Raw genomic sequence first — 17500 nt, 5'->3', positions numbered from 1 at the left:
GAGTTAAAGCTCCCACTCTAAGACGGCAGCAGCAGCAGCAGGAGCAGCAGCAGCAGGCATTGCCCTCCCCTGCTCCCTGTATGATTGAGGAAAGGTTACCAGGCCTCAGCTGGATCTGGCTGAAGGGGAGGAGGACAGGAATCCCACAGAGTTATAGGCTCACTTCAAATCTGACCATACCCCTACGCTTCATAGCCGAGTAGGAGAAGTTCAAGAGCTGCAGTCTGCATGTCTTAGACGGGAATGGATATAATAGCAGCTTTTTTCAACTGTCATAACTGGTAGTAAGTCATACAGCTACAACTTGCAAATCCACAACACCTCATAGCATGTAGCCCATTATTTAAACCGGTACTAAATTTGGTGGTCAAAATATACACAAATTAAGTACACTTATGGAAAACATCTTAAGAGTGTCAAACTGATAGAGATATAATGTATTGTAATGTAGAACTCTGCAATCTGTTCTATAATCAACGTCGAGGAGGCCACACAACCAGCATCACCTGCTTACTGCAGGCCCTTAACTACCATCACATTGAAGTAGTTACTATCCAAACAACACTTGACTCTTGAACACACGATCTGGCCCTGTGACGGTCACCTGTATGTTGGACATAGTTCCACATGGTTCCAGTTCAACCATTTTTAGCACAAGTGTTGTACAGCATCGGTTCTATAAGGTCTTAGTAGCACACCACAGCACAGGTGTTTTGGCCTTGTCTGCCTGTGGTTCAGCACCAGTTAGACAGTAGCACACCACAGCACAGGTGTTTAGGCCTTGTCTGCCTGTGGTTCAGCACCAGTTAGACAGTAGCACACCACAGCACAGGTGTTTAGGCCTTACCTGCCTGTGGTTCAGCACCAGTTAGACAGTAGCACACCATAGCTCAGGTGTTTTGGCCTTACCTGCCTGTGGTTCAGCACCAGTTAGACAGTAGCACACCATAGCTCAGGTGTTTTGGCCTTACCTGTGGGTTGGAGCACTTGAGGTGCAGCGGCTCCAGGTCCACGTGCAGGCACACGATGAAGGCATGGCGATGTTGTCCCTCTGGGGCAGCGGCTGTGGGGGGGATGGCAGGGGCCTGCTGCAGCTTGTGTGAGGTGACGGCCAGTGTGGAGGTGCAGCCCATGGGCTCCAGCAGGCTGAGCGAGCGCTGCTGACCCAGCAGAGTGTACACACTGAACTGGCTCAGGCTCACCGTCCACGGGAACGCATCACCTACGGGGGGAGAGAGACACACACACACACACACACACACACACACAGACACAGACACACACAGACAGACACAGACAGACACAGACAGACACAGACAGACACACACACACACACACACACACACACACACACACACACACACACACACACACACACACACACACACACAGAGACACACACACACACAAACACACCTGTGTGTTAACCCGGAGCAATGGAGTCTGGGGAAGAGCCTTCTGGAGGACTATTAGGGTACTCAAACAAGTATGTCAGAGCCCTTGAGGCGAAATAAAAGACCTCACTCCCCCTCCAAAACTTTAAAAGACTTCAGACTTCACAGACTTATTAAAATAACACACTATAAAAGAACATTTGATAAATATATCGCCCACCATTCCTCAGCAAAGGGGTGCTGGGTGCTCGTATGTCATCATCCTAAGGGAGTATATACACACAGCGGAACAGATGGTCAAGTGTAAAACGCAAAAGCGTGATTGTTACTGAGCACTGCAGCCCTGACCCGCCACCTGCTGCCTACTCCCATAGACAAAACAAAGACCTATGCCAATACATTTCCCCTGAATGGCACGAGGGAAATAACTTTCTCTTTCTCTCTCTCTCTACCCCTCTCTCCTCTCTCTTTCTCTCTCTCTCTCTCTCTCTCTCTCATCAAAGTTTTCACAGTTCACAAAGTTCCTGCCTCTTCTCCATCAATCACGGCACTACCGTAATGACCATTTATGATGAAGTGCTCTGCGTGAGATCTACTGAGGACAGAGGTAGTGCCGCCGGGCCACCGTGGCAGAGCCCCAAGCTGCTCGAATGCCAGGCCAGTGTGCCTGTGTGCCAGTGTTTGGGTACTGGCACGGGCTCACAGCAGGACCGGGGGAGGGGAGAGGAGGGGAGAGGGAGGGGAGGTGCAAGGAGGAGGCACGGGGGTGGGCAATGCCCAGCTCTCTGTGTCGCTTTGATCCGCCGCATTTAACATGAAGGATGAGGCGCATTTCAAAGGGTAGAAATGCATTACTGAAAGCATGGGCTGTTAATTTTAACAGCGACACTGACAGCTCGGGCTGATGTAACTGTTTTTACTCCTTCTCTCCTGTCTTTTTGTCTCACTTTTTTCCCTGCTTTTTCTCAATTCCATGATTCTCCATTGCCAATTCTGAGGTCATTACCGCCGCAGAGAGAGAGTGAGAGTGAGAGAGTAGGAGAGGAGAGGGAGAGAGTGAGAGAGAGATAGAGAGAGAGAAAAGGAGAGGGAGAGAAGGAGGGGGATAGAAGGAGGGTAGAGAGAAAAAACACAGTGGCTCTGGTGGGGAGGGAAAATTCTTGTGGTGAGAAAGACGGTTATGTCAATTCTCACACCAGGTGCGTTTTAATGCTTTCAGATTTTTACCAGGCATATCTTACTTTTCTTTTTTTTTTGAAAGGAGGCTTTCTATTAGACCAAAGCAGAGCCAAGGAACATGTGGGTTTTCAGGAGATGACATACCCTCTTCCAGAATGGGCCGTATAACCACGAACGGGATCTCCTGCAGGGGCTCCATGTACTTGTGTCCTGCGCTCATCACACTGATCTGGGGCAAACAGACCACCAGAGTCCCAGGCATAGTGGCCTGGTTGTGGTACCAGCTGCGCACGGTGCCCGGGATGTCCCCACACACTATGGTGCTCGGCGAGGGAAGGCTGTCGTTGGGAACGAACACACAGCACGACTGCAGCTCCAGCTGAGGGAAAACCATATCACACACACACACACACACACACACACACACACACACACACACACACACACAGACACACAGAGACACAGACACAGACACAGACACAGACACACACACACACACACACACAGACACAGACACACACACACACGAGAGAGTGAGGACTGGTCTATCACACTATAGATTTTAAAACACATCTTACACCATTTACACCAGAACCACTGAAAATCATTTTAAAAGCGATCATCCTAATTTAAAGAGACCTTTCACATGACACTCAACGAAACATTATCCCATTACAGTGTGGTAATGCTATTGGAGAGGCCTGGCTGCATGTTCCATAACCTGAAGGCAATAAATAAGAGCTCAGACGACGACGGCGCAGCAGCAGCGGTGGTGGTGGTGTTGGTGGTGGCGGCATGTGGATGATTTCCCAGGATGGCCCAGAGAGAGAGAGAGAGAGAGAGAGAGAGAGAGAGAGAGATGAAGAGAAAGAAGGAGGGAAAGAGAGGGAAAGAGAGGGAAAGACGGGGAAAGACGGGGGAAGCCGGCGCTTTGGAAGGCTCAGGGAACGTCAGGGCCTGTAGATAAACGTCTGGCTTCTCATTAAAGCACAGCCTTTCAGGGCACAGGGCTCAGCTTTGGTTCAGTTGGGAAAGAGAGAGGAGAGAGAGAGACGCGTGAGGAGAAAGAGGAGAGAAAGAGGAGAGAGAGGAAGACAGAGAGAATGAAAGAGAGAGATAGGAGAGAGAGGAGAGGAGAGAGAGAGAGAGAGAGAGGGAGAGAGAGAGTGCAGGTGGTATGTGTTTGGCACAAGTTGTCTGGCCGGCAGATCCGAGCCCAGAGTAGGTGAGTCTGAAGACTTCATTGAACAGACCGCCACCACAGATGGACGGGAGGGTAAGGGGCTGGGAAACACACAGCTGTGTTAAACTAGGCCTGTGTGATAGTGACAGGACAAACACACACACACACACACACACACACACACACACACACACACACACACACACACACACACACACACACACACACACACACACACACACACACACACACACACACACACACACACACACACACACACACACACACACCAACACACACACACCCTCTCACAGTAGAAACAGTAAAATCAAGGAAAGCCGATTGTAGCGGCTGAATGAGGTGACTGTTTCATCGTGGCAGGGGGATAGGATATACCGTTACACGCTTGTCTAAAGCCGTTTCCTCTTTGCCCTAAGTCTTCAAAGCGCTGTTTGAAATCGGACCACGCTCACACACTGACACGTCCAGGTTTTGCACCCCCTAAAACCCCCCCGCCATCGTCTCTCCCCCACCCCTCCTCTCAGGACGCAGCCGGTACCCTTCTCCAGCAGGCCGTTGAGGCAGATGTGTGTGGGGTTAACCTCTAAAGCAGGCTCACACACAAGACCCAGAGCTTAGCAGAGGCATAACAACAGCACCTTGAGCCGACTGTTCCAACCAGCCCCAACCACACACACACACACACACACACACACACACACACACACACACACACACACACACACACACACACACACACACACACACACACACACACACACACACACACACACACACACACACACACACACACACACACACACACACACACACACACACACAGCTCCTCTGAACATCTGTAAAGGACTGGCCCACCATGTGTGAAAACACCAGCAGACGGCGTCCACAAAGCATCCATAACAGGCGTGCCGGAAACGCCGCTTTACCGTCAAGCACAGAGAGGGCAACTGATGTTTCATTGAGCTAATCGCTTCAAATATGGTACAAACGTGTAATGGAAGACGGAGCCCGGGCTCCCAAACACTACATGCTCGAATATCAATCTCTCCGCACGTTGTCAACGTTTCTTTCCCACTCTTAGACGTATTTGGGGAGAGAAGCCACAAAGAAACAAATACCTCTTTTCTTTTCTTTTTTCTTTCTTTAAAAAAAAAAAGAAAAGAATATTCAAACTGAGGCGAGCTGTGTTGAAGTTGTGAAGAGAGAGAGTGTAATCTTTGCCTTTCCTGTGCGTGTGGAGGGCTTAGGTCACTGGTCACCAAGGAGGAGAAACACATGCTCACGCATTCCCACACACTGTAGATTTTAGTCACAGCTGAACATCTTAGCATAAGTACAGTAGAGAAGGGCCAGCTGACTGAGGAAGTGGGGGTGTTTTTTCTGGGCGATCTGACTAACAGGTGGGCTTAAGAGTCCATAACTAGGGGGACAGGGAGGGGGGGGGGGGGGTGGTCGGGGAGATTCCCTGTGGTAAGAGCTGAACAAGGCCATCCTGGGACAAGTGCTTGGGACAGGCCCTTGTAGCAAGTGGCGTAACCCAGCGATGGCATGTCTGAAGTGGACACGTGGCTGTAAACGCGTCTCCCATGACCTGCTGAGGAGAGACATGCCCCCTGTTTACAAGCCTGGTTAATGTCGACGTGTGTGTGTGTCTCTCTCTCTCTTCCAGGGGCTGTCGACAGTGATGGGGTTTCCCGGTCTTTCCACTGTGGCTGTGACTATCGTTTGTAGACATTTTAATGGCCCTGTGTCTGGCTCTGCAGAGGTGCGGGGGTGATATGCCAACACCAGCCAGGGGTAGTGCGCAGATCCAGCCTCCTCAGATGAACCTGGGAGAGGCTCTGGGATGGTTCATACACAGGCTCTGCTTCAAAACACTCACAAAGGGGCTGACAGAGGTACTGATGGGGTGTGTGTGTGTGTGTGTGTGTGTGTATGTGTGTGTGTGTGTTTGGGGGGAATGGGGTTTGTTAAAAGAACTGAGGTCAGAACACAGCTAAGCCTGGTGAGACCTTGCTGGCAAAATCACCGATGACCCCCTTCACCTCTCCCACTCTGCCTCTCTCTCTCTCTCTCTCTCTCTCTCTGAATCACTCTATAATTCTCTTTCCTTCTCTTTTTCTTGCTGTCATTCTGTCTTTTTGGAACTGGCCTGCCTGCGCTTAGCCGTACCCTGACTGTGCATTGATTCATGCTGGAAAATGCGGCATGTTCTCATGGACAGGGGGAAGCCGTGGACGAGGTCGTGTCCGGGGTGACGACCCCAGGCCCCGGGGCCGCACGCTGAAGTGTCAGCTCTCGCTTGTCCTGAGCGGCAGCCCGGGCCCTGGTGCTGAGGCTTGACCTCAGAGTGACTGGAAAATGTGCACGCCACTGCTAACAGTAGTGTAAGAGTTCTCACAAGGCTCTGAGAAATGCTGTCTGTTTGTGTGTGTGTGTGTTCGTGTGTTCGTGTGTGTGTGTCTGTGTGTGTGAGTGTGTGTGTGTCTGTGTGTGTGTGTGGCCGTGTCTGGTTGTACGTTTTTTTCCAGATCGATACCTAGCATAATGTTTACCCGGTGTGTTATTTTGAGATTATCTTTTTTTTATATATATATATACAGTGCCACGTTGCACACCCTCTTTCATGGGTCAGGGGTGAGACAGGTGGAGTGTTCCCCACGTGGTCCTGGCAGTCAGCGGGGTGCAGCAGAACTGTGGGTGTATTGTTCACGTTCCAGGACTTTCCAGGATATTTTTATCCATGACCAGATACTGGAATTATTTTTTTTTAATCAGGATACGTATACGGAAAAGTGGCCGAATTTTTTTCCAGCCACCAAGATGAAGGAGGGAGGGAAATTTAAATTGCACGAGACAAACAGCATCTGAGAGGGAAGTTATGCAATGACTGTGTGGAATAAGACCCATCTTAATTCCACCTCCCCCTGAGACTCCAGCTGAGCGGAGCCATTAATAGCACATGAGATGACTGCTAAATCAATACGAGAGGCGACGCTGTGTGTGTGTGTGTGTGTGTGTGTGTGTGTGTGTGTGTGTGTGTGTGTGTGTGTGTGTGTGTGTGTGTGTGTGTGTGTGTGTGTGTGTGTGTGTGTGTGTGTGTGTGTGTGTGTGTGTGTGACGTGTGTGTGACTCCCGATTCCTTACAGCTTGAATGGAGAGGGGAGACTAAGCATGAGTGACGGTGGAATTTCTGTCCTCCGATGACATCATGTCCTGTCAAAGTGAAACGAAATGAAACCCCTTCATACAACCAGTTACTGTCAGCGGTGGAGGGGTGGGGGGGTAGGACAGCAGCTAGGATTTCAGTCCGACTCAGGCAGCCAGTGACAGACGCAGGCCGGGCGCTGGACACAAGAGACCAACGGCTCATCCGGAGCTCATAACAGTCCTCCCTACTTACCTCATCAATACACCTCACCCCACCTCACTTCACCTCATCTCACCTCACCTAGCATCACATCACTTCACTTCACTTCACTTCACACCATCTTTTCCATTTCAACCAGAAAACAAGTAAACAACAGAGGGGAATTCACTTGTTCAGAACTACACACACGCACACGCACACATTCAAATGAAAAAGTACAAAAGTACAACTACTACTACACAAAGCTTGTACATTAACACCGTCCAGTCATGAGTCAACTGAAAAGCTTTTGCTTGCACTGATGGGGTAAATAGAGAAAAATAAAGAAACGGAAAGAAAGAGAGAAAGAACAAAAAAGAAAGAAATACCCGAAAAAGGAAAAAAGTTTCTGGATTCTGTCCAGGGCCCCTGAATTAACATTGCTGCCTGTTCTTGTGCTTCGCCTTCTTCAGAACAAGCGCTATGAGACCCCGTTTTCTTTTTTTAATATCCTCCTGCTGCAGAGGTGGGGGGGGGTGGGGAGCGCTTAACACTTCCTGTGAAGGATGGCACCTGCAACAGCAAAGCACTCCCACAAGCCCTGCAGTGACGTGTTGATTTAGTGTGGGGGCGCGTGCACACACACATATACACACACACACACACACATAAACACACACACACACACACACACACACACACACACACGGACACACACAGTCGCTGGTGTGACAGAGAGATCCTTATGTGTTTGTCCTCGGAGGTGAAATCACCACTAAGGCCTTTTCCAGCCTCCAGTGCTGCCTGTTCCCAAGCCAACTGGTGATACACACTGTTTGTACAGGGCAGGCCAGCTGCTTGACCTAAGCTCAAGCACCAGGGGGGTATAAACATACAACATGAATGAGCATGTCTGTATGTGTGTCTGTGTGTATGTGTGTATGTGTGGGTGGTTGGGTGGGTGTGTGTGTATGTCTGGGTGTGTGCCTGTGTGTGTGTGTGTGTGTGTGTGTGTGTGTGCCTGTGTGTGCCTGTGTGTGTGTGTGTGTGTGTGTGTGTGTGTGTGTGTGTGTGTGTGTGTGTGTGTGTGTGTGTGTGTGTGTGTGTGTGCATGTACTGCATAACGTATAAGGTTGAAATGATGACTCAATTCTTCTACACAGGAGCCATGGACCTTGCTCCGTTGAGCAAGCATGAATAACTGAACCAGAAGGACATCAAGGTCAATGCCACGAGGTTTTGGATTTCCACCGAGCGGTACATCTTTTTCTCATTTCTACATTCCAGCGCCTTGTGTTCCTGTGCCACATGCATACGTACAGGCCGGGGATGTAAACTCCATTGTATCAATCGGCCCTCCACTGTGGAGGATAGAAAAAAAAACAGAGCGGGTTGGCCTTGGCGAACGCTGCCACGGTCTGCCAAAGCTTTGAAGTAACGCGAGGACAGATCAGACATTTTTATTTTGGGATCCTGACGAGGCCGAGGCCTGCACAGATCCTTCCAGTCGTCTGAATGTTCTCTAACCAGGCTTCAGAGTGCGCCACGGGGCCAGGTGAGGCAGGACCCGCTCCAACGTCTTTCATAAAAGCATAATTAGAGCCGACTGATTTAAGGCCTTTTTGGCAAGACTCGAGAACTGAGAAAAAGGACACTTTAAACTGATTTGCATTCGGGTGCAATGGGCCAAAGTTTTTTTTACTCCTACGACTCACACCGGACGGTTCTTTGCTAGAAAACTAAAGGGCTACACTGGTAGAACGTGGGAGGAGGAAAAACAGAGAGACAGAAGGAGGGAGAGAAGGAGAGAGAGAGAGAGGGAGATGGCTTTCCCCGTTGGCCGCGCTTCTGGGCAGGCACGTGAACGTGCGGTCAGGATGAGACACAGGAAACAGGCTGCTGATAGCATGAGGAAATGAAAAACACCCTTGGAAGAGATCCCTGGCCAAAACACGCTTGCAGCTCCAGGGGCCGCCAGCGTGCACCAAGGGGGGATCAATGAGGCCCTGACACATGCCATTGTTTTTACGAAAACTCAATACGTAAGCTTCCTGCTGCGGCCCTGAGACGGACCTGCAGCACACGTCTGTGGCTGCTCATGCTTCCGAGGGGCTGGGCAGAGCAACAAGCCCTCCACCCGTCCCACAGGGTGCTCTTTGAATCTCCTCAACGCCCCACTCCAAACATGCCTCCGTTTGGGGTGGATGTGTCTGAAGCTGACGTTCAGTCAGGGATCTCTGTGGTCCAGATGAAGGTGTTGTGCTGTGTGAGGGCCCACTGACAGCATCACTCAAGGCCTACCCTCACTTCACATCAACACTAAGTGCTCTGTCCCCACCACCCTCTCCACCTCTCTTTACAGCAGCAGCAGCTTTCCCCTTCCAACCACCACCACCACCAACCCTCCACGCCGCTCCCCAAACTCCAATCCGCTCCGAGGACCCCCACATTCCAAGGGCCCGACTGCTTACAGAAGCTGACAAGTACCTATGGCCTTGGCGGCAGAGGTGGCAATCTGGGAAAATAAACGCTCGCGGGTGACGCCAGGGCCGTTGTTTGTTTCTGCTGGCCGCCCCATTTGCCTTGCAGCGGTGGGTTAATTGCGTTTTTTGATCGCAGTGTTTGTTGATCCAAGGTCGCGCACCCCCCCAACCAACCACCAGCCCGTCTCTGAAAGATAGACAGCCATTGCCTCCGCTGCTGCTGCTGCTGCTGTTGCAGATGCAGGGAACGGCTGCCCAAAGGGCCTCTGGGTAGGCTTCAAGACAGCTAAAACTGTGCAACATGCCTCCTGGACAGGACAGCTAGGACTTGTACTGGGGAAAAGAGTGGAAAGGGGGTGGGGGGTTGGAGAGGTGGGGTTGGGGTGTTAGTGGCCTGGACTGAGTGAGGTCATAGGGTAAAATGGGACAGAGTCCACTCCCGGCCCTCCCCTCATCTCTGGTGCTCTCACTCACTAAACAGCTAATGACAGATCTACTGTTACATCTCCGGGTCCTGATTTAGATCAGGGACTACCAGAGAGGCTCGTAACGTAACCAGGAGGGAATGTGCTCTCCGTCCGTGGGCTTCGGGGGGATTTGACATTGATTCCTCCGTTTACCAAGAGAGAAAAAAAAAGAAAAGCGAGAGGGGAGAAAAAAAAGGCGCATTAAGTTCAAGTGAAGCCCTTAAGCGTTTTGCGTCCTTAACGTTTTCTCAAGAGCCACTCGGAGACGTAGGCCTGTATGAAATGCCAGGAAACACAGCGTTTTTACATAAGAGCCGCTGCCGTTTCCCATGTCTTCTCGGAGACTCACGGCACATGCGTTCGCCCCGGCTTTTTGGCACGAGCGGCGAAAATAATGTGTAACCCAAGACACTGGCTGAGCTCCCAACATGGCAGCCCATCAAGACAGCCTTATCAAAAGCCTCAGGAGGAGGAGGAGGACAGACGGTGCTGGGACTCGCCCCTTTTATTTACAAACAAATTAAGAGGTGAAACATGATTCCCACTGATGCAATACGCGTGTGCTGAGGCCAACTGCCACAGAGATCACCAAGTTTGTCTGTTTATGTAGTTTTTTTTCTTTCGTTGTAGTTTGCCAGGAGTGCATTTTGATTGATGCCATCATGGTGAAAATGAAAGTCGTGTTGGATTTACAAATCATGACAGATTTGAGAGATCTCACAGATGAACGAAAAAATTGCAAGGAGAGAGAGAGATAAGAGTAAAAGAAAGAAGGAGAGATAAAAAGAAAGAGAGAATGTGAGAGATAGCTAGGAAGAGAGGGAAGAGAGAGAGAGGGGACTGGGGGTTGGAAGATGAAGTAATGGGCCTGTACTATGGCTCTCCAGCCTGGGGGTCAAATCCTGTTCATGGAAACCATCTGGCTAGCTCCCTCTGAGCCACACCAAGCACAAATGATCTCTCTCCCTCTCTCTTTCTCCCTCTCTTTCTCTCTCTTTCTCTTTCTCTCCCTTCCTCTCTCTATCTATTACACACACACACACACACACACACACACACACACACACACACACACACACACACACACACACACACACACACACACACACACACACACACACACACACACACACACACACACACACAGAAAAAAAAGTCCTATTCATTAATGCATGGCAGCTGCAGGGACCGGCGTTACTTCATTTTTCCATGGCAACGGTCTCTCTGTTGCAGGGGATCCCGTTTCAGTTTTGGTAGCAACGTGCACCTCTGCCAATGCTGAACACATTCATGTGTTAAATAGAAGGAATTATTGCAGAATTCCTGAAATAGAATCGGCTCCCACTCACTGGCGATTAGACCGGAGGGCCGGTGACTGTGAGGGTGCCTCACCAGTCAGGGAGCTAGGACCGAGAGAAAGAGAGGAAAAAAAAAAAGAAAAAGAGAAAAGAAAAAAGAAGCGAGGGCTGACCACCGTGGCTGCCCTCCAAGCCGGAGGGCAAGGGCCCGTGCGCACTGGTCCAAGCCGCAATGGCCGAGGTGACAATTACACACAGCAGCGGGGCTTAAGCGGGAGTGACGGCTACAACCACCCCACCTACGACCGCCGATGACCAAGAGGCCGTGTCAGGGCAATTACACCCCCTCCTAAAAAAAATTCAACTGAATAAAATCAAATACATTTTAAAACTGACAAAAAAAAATCAACCCCACCCTCCTTGTGCTTGGACATGATCCTAAGTTCAGAAGGTCAGCGTGAGCACAGGCAGGGCCAGAGGGATGGTGACTTACAGCACACAGTGATGATGCTGTGGAGCCAGGTTTGGTGCAGCTGGCCCGGGTGCTGGGTGTTAGCTCAGCAGGGCTGCTGTGCGTCGGTGTGTGTGTGTGTGTGTGTGTGTGTGTGTGTGTGTGTGTGTGTGTGTGTGTCTGTGTGTGTGTCTGTGTGTGTGTCTGTGTGTGTGTGTGTGTGTGTGTGTGTGTGTGTGTCTGTGTGTCTGTGTGTGTGTGTGTGTGTGTGTGTGTGTGTGTGTGTGTGTGTGTGCAAAAGAGATTAAATCCTTCGCCTCCTTTCTCATAATCTCCTCTATGAGTCTCCTCTGAACTCATGAACTACCATTTAGTGGCGTCAAAGGCCTCAGTCCCCCCCTGTAGAGTGTGTGTGTGTTGGGGTGTAACTGAATCTGTTTCTTTTTGCATTGCATGTATGGTTTTGACATTAGCCCTCCCTATTTCTCTATGGCACATGGCTGCTTCAGCGCTGCTTCAGGGCTAAGAGACTAGTGTAGCACTTCATAAGCTGAAAGACTCGGTTAGGAGGGTCCACTGAAATAAATGTGTTTGAGTCTTGCAGCACTTGGTCCTGCGCATGTGACAGGGTGGTAAGAACTGAGGTTAAAATGACACAAAGCGGTTCTCACGTTGAAGGGTTGGGTAGTCCCGCATGTCAAACACAAGGGTGGGTCTGGGAAGAAAAAACATTTCACATGAATAATCTCTGTTTTGTGAGCTTCTCCAACTTATCCTTTCATCTGCCATTTTCCACGCTCACTTGCCTTCTCTCTTCCACTCTACGTTTTCATAGGCCTATCTCTATCTGTCTCCCTCCCTTCTCTCTCTCTCTCTCTCTCTCTCTCTCTCTCTCTCTCTCTCTCTCTCTCTCTCTCTCTCTCTCTCTCTCTCTCTCTCCTCTGTCTGTCTGTCTGTCCCTATCTCTCTCGCTCTCTTCACATGTGCAAGTGATTGGCGACTGATAGAGTATCAATGCTGCGTTCCTGAGAAGGGCTCTTCTAACAGTTTACACGACTCCCAGGGTTCCCTCTCCGCCCTCTGCGGCCCGCTACCTCTGCCTAAGTGGATTCAGCAGCCATGGAATAATAAATTCTCCTGTCCCTCTCACTAAAGGAAAGAGGGAAGCAGAGAGAAAGACAGAGAGTCAGACAGAGAGAGACATAGAATGAGAAAGAGAGAGAGAGACAGAGAGAGAGCGAGAGAGAGAGACGAAGAGAGGGAGATGGAAAAAATTCCCTTATGCCAAATTGGGCCCATGTGCCTGCAAAGTGCGAGCCATTAGGTATTCTGTTTACACCGCACTAAAATAAATGGAGCAGTTTTGTTTGGGGATCTCCAGCGCTCCGATACCAGCTGTCGGCTTTGGGCTGCTTCCACCCGTATGTCATCGGGCCCTGGGCTCCTAATTGCCGCTACATGGTGTGGTCCCGGAACCATGTAGCAGAAAGAAATAATAAAATCAAATCTTCAAAAGACAGAGAAAGAAAGAGGGAGCGAGAGAGAGAGAGGGAGACATAAAGGGACAGAGAAAGAAGGGGGGGGGGGGGACAAACAGGACTGTTCCAGCATGAACACATATGTGCATTTTCCTCTGGTGGGGTGATGTGTGTGTGTGTGTGTGAGTGTGTGTGTGAATGTGTGTGTGTGTGTGTGTGTGTGAATGTGTGTGTGTGAATGTGTGTGTGTCTATGTGTGTGTGTCTATGTGTGTGTGTCTATGTGTGTGTGTCTATGTGTGTGTGTGTGTGTGTGTGTGTGTGTGTGTGTGTGTGTGTGTGTGTGTGTGTGTGTGTGTGTGTGTGTGTGTGTGTGTGTGTGTGTGTGTGTGTGTGTGTGTGTGTGCGTCTGTAAGGGGGTAAGGGGATGTTGTCAGCGAGTCTTTATCCCAGTCCTTCCCCCTCCCTGGTTCTGATGTGGCCGGGCCTGTCCGAGCCTTGCCGGGTGACAATGCCGACAGACACACACACACACACACACACACACACACACACACACACACACACACACACACACACACACAGAGACACACACACACACACACACACACACACACACACACACACACAGAGACACACACAAAGGGCCCAGTCAGTTCCCAGCACGGCTGCGAGCAGACGAGGAAGCCGCAGTCGCACACAGGCCACACCACACCACACGCCGTCCCAGACAAGCGTCACTCAGCCGTGACACACACCCAGGGGTGACGCTAACACAGCCGACCGCGGGGACCAGAGCTGGGGGGGTGCATGTGTGTGTTTGTGTGTGTGTGGGAGAGAGGGAAAGAGAGGCCTAAACCCACTCCTCACATTTTCATCTGTGGGTCCTGAAGTGCATCTTCAGATACTACTTTGATGAAGGCAGAGGAGAGTGAAAAACCTCTTAAAGGGGTTGGAAAGGAACAGCAACGACAGTAGAATGGGACATCTTGCTCCATCGAAAAAGTGGTATAAATTCAGTGGTGCAATTGAATCGGTTTAGGTGAGGAAAGGACATAGAGAGAGTGAGGGAAGAGAGAAAGATGGAAAGAGAGAGATAGAGAAAGAGGGAGAGTGAATGAGATTGGAGGAAAAATAAAGATGATAGAGAGATAGAGTGAGAGTAAGGACCTGCAGCGTGAGGCGTTTGACTGCGTCCCACACACAGGCGATGAGCTCCTTCATCCGCTCCTCTGGGGAGGCCCAGGACTCGGTGGACGCTGACAGCATCACCTTCATGGGGATGGACAGGGGCCGGGACTCTGGGGAGAGAGAGAGAGAGAGAGAGAGAGACACACACACACACACACACACACAGAAAGAGAGAGAGAGAGAGAGAGAGAGAGAGAGAGAGAGAGAGAGAGAGAGAGAGGGAGAATGGATTAGAACTGCAGTGTAGGTCACTTTGGATAAAAGTGTCCACTAAATGAATCAATGTAAATGCTGAAAAGTGTGACAGAGACCAATGGAGTAACAAGGACATAATCTGACTTAATTAGTTGGATGACCTGTCAAAAAGCACCTATTATTTCAAAAGGTAAACACATATTTCAGCCTTTATCGTTTTAAAAGCTATGCTCTTGCTGAGGTCTGTATCTGAAAGGGGTTTCACTGTGGCAAGTCTGTGTGACTCCAACACTGGGGAATGGAGGGGCGGAGACCACCGATAGGTATGATGGCACAGGAAAGAAATGCAACCAGGACCAGCTGTACAAACCTTTCCCTGATAAGGCAGACATTGACAAGTCCCACAAATATGTAACCTCAGAACCATCTCAGTGACTGACTGGGCACAGCTGGGCAGTGATTTAATCCAGTCTGACTGGGAAGTGATAGAAGCAGCCGTGGAGACGTGGGCCTCGAGTTCTGATACCTTTTCCATACTTTCACCTTTTATTGGTACTGCTACACAGTAAAAGCGTCAAAATGACACATTTTGAGTGCAAGTCTTCCTCAAGGGCATTATGCAAGTGTAGCCGTTTAATGGCGATATTACACCACAGAGCCCAGCAACCCTGGTCCTTTTGGTGCCACTATAGAAGACCTGAACTCAGGGCCTAATCCACGTGAGTCCTCACTACTGCTGCGGCTGCTGCTGCTCTCACCCTAAGGAGACCATCTATTTGACACCTGTAGGCTGTGGGCAAGTGGAGTATGTGCCCATCATAGGCTACCCGATAATCTGCATAACCTGTAGACCTTTGACTGGCCAAAGCGGTGGGGAAAGTTGCGGAGCGTAACCTCAGTTTTCACACAGTCTGTTTTGCTAGTCTGAATCTGAGAGCGATTAATCCCCCCACCACCCGCTGGTTTCTTCTCCCATTACATTATTTGGTTGCGAACCATGGTCTGTTTAGGTCATCAACACACAAGGAACGTGCAGCTTGTATTTACCCACGTCGCTAGGCAACAACGCAAAGTAAGGGAGGAAAATGGACAGCCACACTCACCACATTTGTTTTTTATCTTTATCTATCTATCCTTTTGTTAATTTGGACATATTCGCTCTGCCATAAATGATGTGAGATACTCGGATAAGGAGGTTTTCGGAGTGAGACAGACAGCAATGTGAGGTGAATTTGTAGCTTTGCTTGCAGAGAATACACGCATACCCTCAAGAATGATTTGCCAAGTAGATGTCCTTTAGTCACTGTAAGTGCTTTACAAAATTGTATGTCAATAAGCTATTTCACTTTTAACATAAAAGTGGCATCATATAGGAACGGCACGTACGTTTGTTCTGTGTTCATATCGTAGCCCGACCTATTATCCCGCACGACCTATTATCCCGCAAGCGCTGGTACACCTTACTTAATATTGATTTCGGTGTCATCCAGGATCGCGGATTTCGGAAAACTTAAGTCCCTGCCCAAAAAGGGTATTTCAATTAGCTTTGTAGCAAAAATGCCACATATACAGCGTATTGAAGTGTATAAGAAAGTGTTGTAATACTGCGTGTACAAACCAGCCTGATACAAATAGTAGAATTTTGATTTTGCGACGTTCGGTGTAAATTCTTTTTCTTGTTGAGCTTGATTCCCAACGGCATTTTACATCAATGCGGGATAATAGGTCGTCGCCAACTTTGTTGCCTTTTCGCGACTGTACAAAACAAATCGGAAAATACGTTAAGAAATGTTCCTGCTGAGAGTCAAACAAGACTTCCTGCATGTTCTACACACCTGTCACTTCTGAAATATGTAAGGTTGATTCATTAAACCATATTTATATTGATAAAAACATATTTGTTAAGTGGATTTTTTGGTGGCCCGCGGGATAATAGGTCGCGTTACTATACATATGTAAACCGGGCTGGAGCTTGAATGCAATGCAGACTCAGACCACCTCCTCCAGGCGGTCTGGGGACCCTTACCAGGGGCCGCTCCCAGTGTGTGTGTGTGTGTGTGTGTGTGTGTGTGTGTGTGTGTGTTACCTCCTCCCCTTCGTCTCCATCTCTGTCCCCCCGTCCCCCACCCGCTGTGTACCGCATAACGCACTGGACGCTCAACTCCCACCTCCTCACAACGCAAATATATAAACCCCTAACAATCCTGCGTCAAACCACCACTGTATGGGCTAAACTCAGCCACACAGACACACACACATACAGACACAAACACACACAACCACACACACACACACACACACACGCACAGACAAAGACAGGGGGAGAGCAGGCCTGGTAAAGCCATCAGGGCCAGGCCTGGGTCCGAGGTGAGCTTGCCGTTGCCTGGTCTCAGCAGAGACATTAAGACATATCCCGTGATTTAAAGGTCTGCCTGCGCAGCAGCAAGAGACCCACATTGTCATGAAACCCAGAGTGATGTCACCCGGACGGCCCTGAAATAGTTCTCTCACACACACACACACATGTTCACACACCCACCAAACACTCCATCCCGCCCCGCCCCGCCTCCCCACCCCTCCGAGCACACAGACACATATACATCAGCATCACCTTAAAGAAATAAAAAAAATTGCTATGGGGTTTGTCATGGCGAGGGGTCTGTTTCCCCTAGCAACAAGCTGGGATTCTGTCATTGTAACACCAAGCCCTTTACCATGGGAGCGAATGGTACAGGGTGCGTGTGTGCTGTTGGGCTGGGAGGGGAGTTCATGAGCGCACAGGTGTGTGTGAGTGTGTGAGTCAGCATGGACA

At 49.8% G+C, this 17500-nt stretch overlaps 1 protein-coding gene across 1 annotated transcript in view; it reads right to left on the bottom strand.

Moving 5' to 3' along the window:
• The window catches only part of vps13b (vacuolar protein sorting 13 homolog B), a 338610-nt gene that overhangs the window by 169238 nt on the left and 151872 nt on the right, over positions 1 to 17500 (bottom strand). Inside the window, 3 exon segments of the mRNA XM_080857284.1 lie at positions 972 to 1222; positions 2718 to 2952; positions 14473 to 14603. Coding sequence (XP_080713410.1) covers positions 972 to 1222; positions 2718 to 2952; positions 14473 to 14603 — 617 coding nt within the window.

This window comes from Sprattus sprattus (genome assembly GCF_963457725.1).
Source record: "Sprattus sprattus genome assembly, chromosome: 19".
Classification (NCBI taxonomy): Eukaryota; Metazoa; Chordata; class Actinopteri; order Clupeiformes; family Clupeidae; genus Sprattus; species Sprattus sprattus.
The sequence above is the reverse complement of the archived record's forward strand: the minus strand, read 5'-3'. Positions and strand labels throughout refer to the sequence as shown.